This window comes from Sceloporus occidentalis, unplaced genomic scaffold (genome assembly GCF_023333645.1).
Source record: "Sceloporus occidentalis isolate IW3139 unplaced genomic scaffold, rSceOcc1.0.p SCAF_3, whole genome shotgun sequence".
In the NCBI taxonomy this organism is placed as follows: Eukaryota; Metazoa; Chordata; class Lepidosauria; order Squamata; family Phrynosomatidae; genus Sceloporus; species Sceloporus occidentalis.
Window position 1 is genome coordinate 143,003,148 of NW_028316983.1, and position 13,062 is coordinate 143,016,209.

The following is a 13,062-nucleotide window of genomic DNA, read 5'->3' on the forward strand; positions in this document are numbered from 1 at the left end:
ACACACATATAATGGAGCTTTCCCCTTTATCTGAATGTAGTGGTAAAAGATGAGAGCTTAGTCATTTCTGGGAGCACCAAAAAGAAGCATGGATCCCCTCTCTTCTCTCATCCATCCAACCTTTAGGATGAGCACAAACAATTATGGCTGCCAGAATTTTATAAGTTCTTTCGCATCATTTTCCTTTGGATCATCTTTTACCTCCTTAGCTACATGCCCCTAAGTTTTAACCTCAACTTATCCATGGATCATATCAACATCCATGATTTTGGCCCCCAAACCTGTCCTCGACTTATAGTCATGAGGTTGACTTATAGTCAAGTTTATACAGTACGTCTTATCGGTATCAACAATAAGAATTTGTTGGTTTTGACTTATACTGATTCTATGAGTGAGAAACCTCTGAGACCACTTGCTCAGGTTTTGCAAACCCAAGGCCATGGCTTCCTTGATTCAGTCTATCCATTTGTAGCACAGTCTTCCTTTCCTCCTACTGCTTTCCACTTTGCCACACATTATTTTCTTTTTAAAACTCTGAGCCAGAGTCATCTCATTATACAACCAAAGTACGATAGCCTCAATTTGGTTCTTTTGGTTTCTAGGGGAAGTCATGTTTTATTTGTTCCAGAATCAATTTATTTGTCTTCTTGACAGTCCATGGGATCTGTAGAATTTTCCTCTAGCACAACATTTATAAATAAGTTAATTTTCTTCCTGTCAGCTTTCTTCACTGTCCAGCATTCCTAGACATACATGGGAAACAGAGATATTGTGGCATGCATTATTCAGTGATGCATCTTTGCACTTGTCATGTTTAGTTCTTTCATAGCTGCTCTTCCAAGTCCCAGTCTTCTGATTTCTTGACTGCAGTCTCCAGTTTGATTTTTGACTTAGCCAAGGTATAGAAAGTCTTTAACTATTTTGATGTCTTCATCATCCACTTTGAAGATATGCATCTAAGAAGTAACCCTAAGAGCAAACATTTGCTAGAGTTTCAAAAGTAAAAGCCAGTATTGTCCCTTTAATATGACAGACATTTGTTTTCTCCCCTGTATTACCCTCTTTTCAGTGCTGGTGTTGGGCGCACAGGAACCTATATTGGAATTGATGCAATGCTGGAGGGACTGGAGTCTGAAGGAAGAGTAGATGTTTATGGCTATGTTGTAAAGCTACGGCGTCAGCGATGCCTTATGGTCCAAGTAGAGGTATGCTTCCAGATAATTATTGTCCAGATAGAACAATCTTGGAATGCACAATGGCAGATCTCACTTGCTCAGTTATAAGTGCTAGAGCAGCAGGTGGAGATCATGTCCCACTTACAAACTTTGTAGGACTTCACTTCCCATGATACCCCACCATTGCCTATGCTGGCTTAGGTTTATGGGAGTTGCATTCCAACAACACATTTACTGCCCCCATGCTATAACCTTGTTTGTACTCCACCAGGGTGAAAGATTGCATAGGCAGTTTAGTTTAATAATTACATTGTTTAGAAAATAATCTAAAATCATCACATTCTCAGTTTACTCATTTTTCCCTTTGATGAAACATGAATGTGCACTGGGGGAAGTTCACATTATATTATTTGAAATGTGTGTCTAAGGTGCTTTTTACATTACAGGAATAATGCAGTTTGATACCACTTCAACTGCCATGACTCAGTGCTATGGAATTCTGGGGTTTGTACTTTTATGAGGTATTTGGCCTTCTCCATCAGAGCACTCTGGTGCCCTAACAAACTACAAATCCTAGGATTCCACAGATTTGAGCCATGGCAGTTAAAGCAGTGTCAAACTGCATTATTTTTGCAGTGCCGATGCAGCCTAAGGTGTTTTAATAAATGTTAGTCTAAAATATAATTGTGACAAGCAAACAGTTTCAAATGCAAGTGTCATACAGATACACTCATCACAGAGCTGCAGTGAGTAACCCAGGTTTTGGGATTCATCTCTACACAATCTCTGAAATTTTCTTTATCCCCATTCTTTTGGAGAAATTTTTAATGCATTTTTACTCAGAAATATGTTCCACTTGAATCCAAGGGGATTTACTATCAAATAGTTCTGAAGCAATCCTTTGTACATTCATTTTGCAAAAAAGGCCACTTGACATGCACAACTTTTCTCTGCCAGAGAACAAGCTTTCTGTCAGAAAAATCTTACTCTATATAATGTTGTAATAATGGAATTTTACATATATTCCTTTAAATTTCATTTTTCTTTAAAACCACACTCTCTGTGAATCCTTGGGAACATTAGGCCCAATACATCTTGATCCATCAAGCTTTGGTTGAATACATCCAGTATGGTGAAACAGAGGTCAATATTTCAGAACTGCACAACTACCTTAATCAGCTGAAGAAAACAGATCCCCCTAGTGATCCATCTCTGTTGGAAGCTGAATTCCAGGTAAATTGCTTTTGTTTAAACCTTGCCCCTAGGCACAGAAGGTGGATGGTTGGTGGTAGAAAAGTGCTGGTGGACAAAACTGTCAGCTCAGTGGGTTGCCCCATGTGCTGCCTCCAGATATGGTCAAATCTTTTTCATCACTGATGTTGAAGAAAGATTCAGCTATTGGTCCAGTTGGCTTTTGTACATTGAATGGGAGGGAATATAATTTTATTCTTCACCTCAGGCAGCAAAGTTTCTAAGGCTAATACTGCTCTAGGTTCTGTAATGTTATCATAAAAGATCATTACAAAAAATAATAAAAATCACAAAGTGTCTTTATTTAGACTAAAGCTGGGTATGGATATTCTCTGCCTCTGCCAGGCACAATTCCTTTCATATTTAAGTTTCCCCTAGTAGTGGAATTAGTAGTGAAGCTGAAGAGTTCACTGAAGTGCAGAATTAGGTTAACTAAAGAAAGCCTGATGCTGCGAGATGATTTAATGTTTTTGCTTAAATATCTCTGACTAAATAGCTTTTATTTGGAATTTGTTCTCTAATTGTCTCTATCTTTTGTTTTAGAGGCTGCCTTCATACAAAAACTGGCAGACTCAGAGAGCTGGTAAGAGAGATGAAAATAAAAGTAAAAACCGAAGTTCAACTGTCATTCCATGTGAGTACTGGAGGAGGATTTCCCCCTCTTTTAACATTATAAATAAGAACAAAAATGCATTTTCAATTATGCACTTAGATCTTTTAGGAAAAAGAAAAACATCTGGGATGTGCTTTTGCTGTATAAAAGCCACACGGCTCTCCATTGCTTTTCTAAAAGTTTATTCACAAAGTCTATCTTTGAATACACTTTTTGTCTCAGTTTAACACAACGTGTTAAGCGCCAAGCTACACGTCACAATTAATTTGAAACATTTACAACATTTGAAACATAGAAGAACCCTCTCTCACACATGCTTCCTCACCAGCCGAGTGGGAATTCAAACCCTGGTCTCCAGAGTTATAATCCAACACTCAAAGTACTAAACCACACTGGATTTCAGCCCTCCTAACTAGGTGGACTGCTAGATATATATTGCTTTGGCATACTTATGTTATGGCAGAGTGATGACTGGTGTTAACCTTTCATGATATATTGAACTGAAGAACTTTTCCCTCCTGGATCTTCTTGCTGTACAGATGACTATAACAGAGTGTTATTCAAACATGAAGAAGAGGGGAGCAGAGAGAGTGAAAATGATGGCAGTGAATCCTCTGATGATGAAAGTGACTGTGATGAGGAACCCAACAAATACATCAATGCTTCTTTTATAAATGTAAGTGTGTTTGGATAACTTATCTACCTCAGTTTGTTGAAACTTTTAGAGTTTAACAGTACAAAATAATATTTCCTTCCCTCTTCCTTTTCCAAATTAAAGTGAAGTCAAGAATGTTTCTTTTAAATGACAAACAATACTAAAATACCCAGTATTGAAATGAGAGCATGGTATGAGAGCATGTTTGTGCAAGAGTTTGCATGGTAAAGACAGAAGCCTGTAATTAGACCACATTGCAGACTCATGGGATGTAGATAGTACTGGCAATTTATGCAAAGCCTAAAGGCTGGATGTGGACTACTAGTAACAACCCATCCTTCTTGGTGGAATTTAACTTTCTTGGTTTTTATTTCTCAAGTGCTACATAGATCCATATAGGTGTACTTCTTTTGTTTCTTCCCACCCATATGATGTGCAGTTGGACCAAAACTATTGTTCTAAATTTGGTCTTCAGTACACACAGGGAAATGCATGCAGTGAATTTTGTCGATATTACACTATGAAATATGTCTTGTGTAATAATCAGTGATTCCCCTATCCCTCTCCAGCCATGATTTCTTTAGAAAGATTTGAGATTGATGTTTTTTCCCTTTCAGGGCTACTGGCCTCAAAATGCAATGATAGCAACACAAGGGCCACTCCCAGGAACCATTGCTGACTTCTGGAACATGGTTTATCAAAGGAAAGTGAAAGTGATTGTCATGCTGACTGAGTTGAAGGATGATAGTCAAGTAAGCAGATTTTCAGAAATCTATACTATGACATGTTCCCTCATACAAAGACATACTAAAATTCAGATTCGCTAATTTACAGAACTGAGCAACTTACCTACCCACTGCATGGAAAAAATAATTTGTTCCACTGTGTTCAGTGGGGTTACTTATGAATAGAAGTGCAAAGGAATGAAGCAATAAGGCATATATATATATATATATATATATATATATATATATGTATGTATGTTTTGCAGACTTTATTAATATGCACACATGCATGCACAGACAGACATGCACACTGAGCCGGAAAAACATAATTTGCCTTCTGACCCATGCACTGAATGGTTGAATCCTCAGCTATGACCGAGAGATATCTGGTCCACAATTGAGCATGTCCATGATATATACTCTCCATAGCACATCCTCAGCTACGTAGTGCTAATTTTCCACTCATATTGATTACTTTTCCTTCAAACAACTATGAGATACTAAGCTGACCCCCCTAAACTGCCAGCTTGAGTGTAGTTGACTTCTTGCAAATATCTTCCCACCTCCATCTTTTAACTCAAATTAATCTCTGCTGGCATCTTGGCATTACATAATTTGCCTTTCCTCCACTCTAGGAACTCTGTGCACAGTACTGGGGAGATAGACACATGACATACGACGGCATCACAGTCGAACTGAAAGATGTCAACAATTGCTCCAGTTATACCATTCGTACCTTTGATGTAACTCATGTGAAGGTAAAATATAAAAGGGCATATTCTTGCTCCCTTAGTCCCTTAGGGAAGATTTCCTGGTGTTCTTCTGCTCCTATCATGGGATTTACTTTGGGAGCACTGGTACCAGACAGTAATGTCAGTTTCACATCTGTAGCCCACGTGGTACATGCAAAGGTCACAGTTATCCAGATCCACTGTTTTGCATGGGCTGAAAACTGAAACTGGAGTCCTGCAGATCATTTACATTGGCAAAAGTACTTTTTTTTTAAAAAACCAAACTGTTTGTGGCAGAAGCAGAGAGACAGCACCGAAAGACATCTTTGCAATGAAATAAAAGTCCCATCCGTTCTTGAGCAGCTTGGGAACTAACAAGGCAGACTTCTGCTCTGATGGGGACAGTTTTTGCTGCTGTCACTCCTGTCATCACAGCAGCTATGGCTCCACTATATACCTCCTCTTCCAGCAGCATAGTTATATCATAAAACAGGTTCTTAGGCAAACGATGTTTTTTAAGAAAGCTGAAAGTGGTACGAGATGAGCACAATTCATTATGGGACATGCAAGAATAGGAAACTCACACAGTGTAGTGGTTTGATTGTTGGACTCGGACTTGAGAACATTAAAATTCCCACTCAACCATTGAAACCCATTGTGTGGCCTTGGGCAAGTCACTCTCTCTCCAACTCAGAGGAAGGCAATGGCAAATCTCTTCCGAATAAATCTTGCCAAGAAAATACCATGATAGGATCATGATAGGGAACATGAAGCCACATAATAGTAACACATATGAGTAGTATTCACATTTCAGATCCTCTATTAATAGCTGTCTGCAACTGAGTGCAAGTACCTGTACTGTTAGGCAGAGTGAAGGGAAAGGGAGCAGTGGTGAGCTGGTGGAGAACAGAAAGAACTGTGCACGTCACCTAATTTGTCATCTCTTCCTGTGTTGACCTACCATGTCCAGATGGAGATACCCCCCCCCCCCCCAATTCCCTGAAAGAAGATTTACCTACTATTTTGGCTGGTTTGTATTCTTGGCATAAAACTGGGAAGTGTCCAGCACAGGCAGAAGACATCTTAGAACTACTTGCAAATCAAAAGTGGCACCTCTAGTTTTTATGTGTGTTAAACCTGACTATACTGTTAAGAAAAATATGAGGAAAAAATGGTCTTCAAGATCTTTTTGGATTGCAAATCCTATCATCTCTCACCATTGGCTATGCTAGCTAAGGCTGGCACAGGAGCTGCAGTTTGTCAATATCTGGAGGATCATTGACTCCCCACCTCTGAGCTAAGAGATTAAGAGGGCCACTTTTACAGAGGCTGCTTTGGTAATTCCTAAGGTTTTAGGTAATCTTTGACATATTTTGAAGATATAGTGCACCCGCGTCATAGGCAGGAATGCTATATGTGGCTTTCAGCTCACACTGAAAGCCATGCAACTGAACAGGTCATGGCGTACATGCCCATGGTATGCGCACGGCACCACACCATGTGCACAAGCCCCATTGTTTTCAATGGGGCTCGAGCATATGGGGTATTTGTCTTACACAGGTGAATCTAGAACAGATTCCTCGCGAAAGGCAAGGGAGCACAGTACATTTATTTGGTCTTTTTTTTTTTTTTGCCAGACAAAGGGAAGAGAATGTCTTTGTCCAATGTCCTCAAAACAGATCCCCACTTCTATAGAGGCAGGAAATAGAAATAAACTTTATTATTATTATTATTATTAGTAGTAGTAGTAGTAGTAATCTGTACATTATTTAAATCATGTTGTTGATTAGTTTTGGATAATAATTCACACAGTCCTTTACCATGCTACATTGTGATTACAGGAGTTGTTGGTCAAAATATCAGGAATGCCATATATTTCCAAGTCCTGCTCTAAATGGTCCTGAATTGTTTGATTCTTATTCTCCATTCATTGTTTTGTTGTATTTTGAAGAAGCTCACTACACATAGCTTTTTTCTTGTAGAGGAAAGAAGCTCGAAAAGTATTTCAGTATCACTACCATAAATGGAAGGCCTTAGATCTCCCTGAAAGCCCCAAAGACTTGTTCAACATGATCCAGAATCTTAAGCAGAGGCTACCACCACCAGAAAGAACATCTGAAGCTCATGTACATAGCAAGAATGTGCAAGTTGTTATCCACTGCCGGTGAGTGTAAATTTCTCAGATAAAAGGCTAGTTTTGGTGTGAATGTATATGTGTTGCATGTTAATAACTCCTGTCTTGGTTTTTGTATTGTTCATATTTGGCCCATGTTACTGTTACTACACATGTGCAACAAGATTACAGTTTTGGTTGTGCTGCCCCACTTTAAGAAACCTTTGACTATGATTTGGGGAGAATAGTGATGGGTTTGTCAAAAACAATATATCACACACTGAATGTTGCATGTTGTGCAAATGTTCTTTTAATCCTCTGCTTTCTATTCAGTTGCTAACCCATGAGGGGTGATGTTCTTTCTTGGGGAGGCATTTTGCCATGTGTCAGATTTCCACACAGTATCTGATGGCTGAATGTTGAAATGCACACTGATACAGTTTTGTTTGGGCTTCTGCCCATACCAAGCCTCTGAGGTTAATATTCATTAATCATCTTGAAAACTTCTTCATTTATTCAAGCAGGGTTTGTCTGTTAAATGAACAGTAAATCCATTCTTTCTAACAAAAATGGCTAACAAAAATAAAACACAAATAAAAAGATATCATGATTAAAACACTCAAGAAAATGAATTAAAACACAATAAAACTATTTCAACAACTAAGCTTTCAAGATGATTAATGAAAATCCAGATATCATCCATCACAGTGGCTTAGTCAGGACTACATGTCAGCCGGAGTGATACTCTTCCCTAAAGACAGTGTGTTATCATCAGGGGCTTTGGGGAGACAGAGGGTTGTACCTCTTCCCATGCTTTCAGTTTCCCAGCCTTGTTTTTAAAGTTATGCCAGCTGGGCTTGGGAAAAACTAACTAGCACTTCATTTTGACTTATAGTAGCAAGGAATGACCTGGAACCTTGAGATAGCTCTATCTCCCCCAGAAGAGAGGAATGAAACTTCTTACCAAACTACGGCATTAGTTCATTTCTTTTTGGTCACATTGCGGTTATAGACTAACATGGTGGATTTCCTGAAATGTTATTTTGTAGTGATGGTTCCCAGCAAACAGGAATGTTTTGTGCCTTGATGAACCTCTTGGAAAGTGCTGAGACTGAAGGTGTAATAGATGTTTTCCAAGTTGTGAAAGCTCTCCGTAAAGCCAGGCCAGGAATGGTTTCTTCTTTTGTAAGTAAACTGTTTGGATATTATTATTATTATTATTATTATTATTACAATTAGAAACATACCAAAAATCAACATTAAAACTAAATCAAACTATTAACCATATTAAAAACATACATTCTAGAAAGAGCTTAAAAGTTACACTGTAATATTTAAAACTATACAGCACTTACAGCCTTTTGCTAAAAGCTTTTAATTTTAAAAGCCTGTCTAAATAAAAATGGCTTTGCTTGATGACAGAAGGCCAGTAAAGATGGTGCAATTCTAGCCTTCCTAGGGAGAGAATTCCAAATGGCAGGGCAGACACTGAGAAGGCTCTTTCTTGTATTCCCACAGCCATACCAGTGAAGGTGGTGGGAATGAGAGAAGGGCCTTTCTTTGGCATTGTTTTCCTTTGCTTCATCCTTTACATCCTTTGTTACATACCCCTACATTTTATTTTTGACTTATCCATGGATCATATCAAAATCCATAATTTTGACTCTGAAACCTCCCCATAACTTATATATGAATTCAACTTACAGTTGAGTATATACAGTATTTTATTCTCAGATGCAATGACGAGTTATTTAAGAAGTTTATCACACCTCTGTGTAAAGTTAACAAGTCTGCACATTTTAAAATTATTGTTGTATATTGGAGTTTTTGCACAAATATGTAATTATTCCACCCAAACCAATGTTTTTGCGTAGAAAAAAAAATATACATTTTGCAAAATTACATTGTTTTCTATGCAAAAAAAAGCCTCCTAACCAAATGTTTCACAAAAAAGGTCTGAAAAATGCAAAAAATCTAGTGACAGTGGACCATTTTCTCAAAGGAGTGCCTTCTTGTATCAGACATCCTCTTTTTGTCTTCTTTCTTGTTTTCTTGTCAATGAATAGAAAGCTTGAGTGTATTCTTTATATCTAAAGAAGTAATTAAAACTTCTAAAGTTAATGATAGGAGCTTGCTTCTCACCCATCTATACTCTTTATTTTTGGGGAACAAACCAATTGGAGAAGGAAGAAAAGCAGATGATGCTTTTATGCATACAGTCATTTCTTTCTTTCTTTCTTAATCTCATTTAGGAAGATTACCAGTTTCTATATGATGCTATTGCTAGCATCTATCCGGCCCAGAATGGACAAGTGCAAAAGACCCAGTGCCAAGAACACAAGATTGATATTCACAACAATGAGAAGAAAGAAGAAAAGTCTGACTCTGTTGCAATTGACCTCTGCCTTCCAGAACAAGAAGGTGGAAATAGTTTGGAAACAACGGAAGATTCCAAAGCCAAGGATAGCTCTAGGGAAGCTGCAAGTTCTTCAAATGGACCCACAAATCAAGTTTTAACTGAAGAAGCCTAGAATCCATTGCCAGTTAAAGATATTTGTACACTGTGAATTTTTATGTGCTATTTTGTTTGTATATTTGCTAGTTTTAATTGTTTGGTATAATTTGTATTCATTTTTTAATGTATAGAGCTCAGTTCTTCTAAAACATAGAAAAGGAAATCTACATTTCACATTTTTTTTTATCAAAGAAGAATTAACCTGGCATCTTGGCAGATCAGATGCATGCCACCAGCAATCATAAGTATGAATTTTCAACTAGGTATCCAAAGCACAACACACATAGTGGGACATTTTTCTCCAACAGCCCAACATGCTACATGTTTAAACTAAGTTTTAAAATGAGGCACTAGAATGGCATGAAGATCTGCTTACTGAAAAAAGAGGTAGAAGGTTAACAACTGCATTGACCATGTTCATAATTTTGTTCTTTGGATCAGAAACACAGTGATTTTTTAAAAAAGTTAATGTAATGCTGCGCCTCAAATGGGATACTAATAGTGAGCCTGATCCATTGGCTTCCATGAGAATGTGGAAGATCTAATGTAAATATGAAGCTCACACAGAGTATTATGCCCCTTGTAAACATAGGACCTTTGTGGATAGTGAACTACAGTCTGTGATCCTGCAGGACATTCTGAGTATATTGAAGCCCTTATGAAACATAGTGGGATCATAATAAAGTTTACCATCATCAGAAAACTTTCTTTAAGCAAAGCATGATGTGATAGAGACATTGGATGTACTGAAATAGCACAAACCAGGGGATTGAAATGGAGCAATGAGCATTTGTAAATACAGTTGGCCCTTCTTATACACAGATTTTTTATACATGGATTTAAGCATCCACGGTTTGAAAATGTCCAAAAAAAGTATAAATTTCAAATATCAAACCTTGATTTTCCAATTTTTATAAGGGACACCATTTTGCTATCTCATTATATTTAATGGGACGAGCATCCATGGATTTTTGTTATCCATGGGGGATCTTGAAACCAAACCCCAGCATATAACAAGGGTCCACTGTAGCAAGATCCTGATAAAAATGTACAGTTTGTATGTCTAGAACCAGCCTCTGGGTGTCACTGTATTCACAGAAATTTCAGCTGACTTCTACTCTTGAGTGTCTAGCAAGTCTGATAAGTTATGAAGAGGGAATGTTTTGAAAAATGCTGAAGAAACATTCTTCAGCTGACATTTTGATTCTACATGTTAGCACAGCTGGGCTTTCTTCTTTAAGATGCTGTTTTCTCTGGCTTGGATATAATTTTCCATAGAAGATGTTTTCCTCTCTTCTTTGGTTCCTGTATATGCTCCACATTTTGAAATATTGCAGTTTTCAGTCGTTTTATACGAAGTTACAGTTTTCTATATTACACTTCCGACTATTTCCATTTTGAAATAAAAATAATGTATCAGCTAAGAGAGAAGCAAAAACATTATTTCAAGGCAAATACATTTGTAAGGTGGTCTAAATTAGAGACACACACTTTAAAACTTCTAATTTATGATATATAGATTAGATAGTTAGGCTATCATAAATAGAAGGTGGGTTGATTTTATTGTTGTTGTGTTCCTTCAACTCATTTTCAACTTATTGCACCTCTAAGGCATTTCTATCACAGGGTTTTCTGAGAGTATGTTTCCAGTGTGTTTCCATGGCAGAGTGGGGATTTGAACCCTGGCCTCTAGACTCATGATCAAGCCACTATGCCACACTGGCATAAACATATTCATACTCATTTGGTCATATATTCAGTTATGCAATTTCCCAGGTCTCAAATGAGTAGCATTGCACAACTGACCCGTAACTCTGTGAGCCTAAAGTTACACTCCATCTCCTTATTGCAGCATGTTGGCCACTGTATTTTTCTTCTCAGCTTAAACAATGGGATGTACTACCATGTGAGGTAATGCCCACCAATTTAGATGGCTTGAGAAGTTGACCCAAGAAATTCACAAGGAATAAAGTAATGATAACTGTAAGGTTTGCCTTAGGGTTGCCTTAAGCTTGAAGGCATGTAACAACAACAACAACAACAAAGCTGTATTACAGGTAGGTCAGAAGCAATGTGTTAGTGGTATTACTTTCTGAGATGCATGAGCAGGATGCATTCATGTCCTGCTTGTGAGCTTCTCATAGGCATATGGTAGATGAGAGACAGGATGATAGACATCTCTGTTTATAGTACCTCTGTGATATATACAAAGGTAAGCAAACCAACATACACATGTAGTTGGCACCACTCATCACTCTTTGGGGTGTCGGAGGTGCGCATCTGCGCACCGCCCCAGGGAGGCCGCCCACGGACTGAGTTTGGAGGACACCCGCTTTGCCATTGACAGCTCCAAAGCGGCTCCGGAGGGCCGAATTCGGAACAGCTGGGAGGAGGGCAGAGCGAGGGGCGTGCCGGGGCAGCGGCACGCTGAAAGCCAGCCTGCTGGACTCCTCCTTCGTCGCGCCTCCTTTTGCCATCGGACCTTGGGCTGGGAGCTGTTTGCTGCCGGGCGGCTCTCTTTGGGGTGTCAGAGGTGCGCATCTGCGCACCGCCCCAGGGAGGCCGCCCATGGACTGAGTTTGGAGGACTCCCGCTTTGCCATTGACAGCTCCAAAGCGGCTCCGGAGGGCCGAATTCGGAACAGCTGGGACGAGGGTGGAGCGAGGGGCGTGCCGGGGCAGCGGCACACTGAAAGCCAGCTTGCTGGACTCCTGCTTCGTCGCGCCTCCTTTTGCCATCGGACCTTGGGCTGGGAGCTGTTTGCTGCCGGGCGGCTCTCTTTGGGGTGTCGGAGGTGCACATCTGCGCACCGCCCCAGGGAGGCCACCCACGGACTGAGTTTGGAGGACTCCGGAGCTCCGCATCTGCGCATCTGCGCATTTTTGGCTGCATAGGGTTGAAGGAGTGCGTCCATGCCAGCATTGGAGCAGAGAATGTCTGCAGTGACTGACCTCTGCTCCTCCAGCTGCTGGGGAAGGGAAGGGGGAGGATATGGACAGGGGGGATGCTTTGGCTGGGGAGGAGGAGGATAACATCGGCATGAGTGGGGCTCCAATTGAGGTTGTGTGGGGCAGGGGAAGGTATGGCGGTGGGAGAAGGGACGTGCGTTACAGGGGAAGGCGAGATCGATGCGTCATATCTATCTCCCCTTCCTGTCCCCCTCCCAACCAAAGGGACCTGAGGGTCATTCCAACCGTGCCACAAACCCTGTCGCTGCTCCTGTGCAATGCCAGGTCGATTAATAATAAGACCCACATCATACACGATCTGCTGGAAGACAGCAA

At 39.7% G+C, this 13,062-nt stretch overlaps 1 protein-coding gene across 1 annotated transcript in view; it reads left to right on the top strand.

Annotated features, from left to right (window-relative positions):
• The window catches only part of PTPRC (protein tyrosine phosphatase receptor type C), a 97,928-nt gene extending 86,738 nt beyond the window's left edge, over positions 1 to 11,190 (top strand). The window contains exons 22-30 of the mRNA XM_089516502.1: positions 1,070 to 1,205; positions 2,259 to 2,408; positions 2,970 to 3,060; positions 3,579 to 3,715; positions 4,312 to 4,446; positions 5,055 to 5,177; positions 7,133 to 7,314; positions 8,313 to 8,448; positions 9,516 to 11,190. Coding sequence (XP_089372628.1) covers positions 1,070 to 1,205; positions 2,259 to 2,408; positions 2,970 to 3,060; positions 3,579 to 3,715; positions 4,312 to 4,446; positions 5,055 to 5,177; positions 7,133 to 7,314; positions 8,313 to 8,448; positions 9,516 to 9,794 — 1,369 coding nt within the window. The 3' untranslated portion in view covers positions 9,795 to 11,190. The remainder of the gene's footprint in view (positions 1 to 1,069; positions 1,206 to 2,258; positions 2,409 to 2,969; positions 3,061 to 3,578; positions 3,716 to 4,311; positions 4,447 to 5,054; positions 5,178 to 7,132; positions 7,315 to 8,312; positions 8,449 to 9,515) is intronic.
• The last annotated feature ends 1,872 nt before the right edge of the window (positions 11,191 to 13,062 follow it).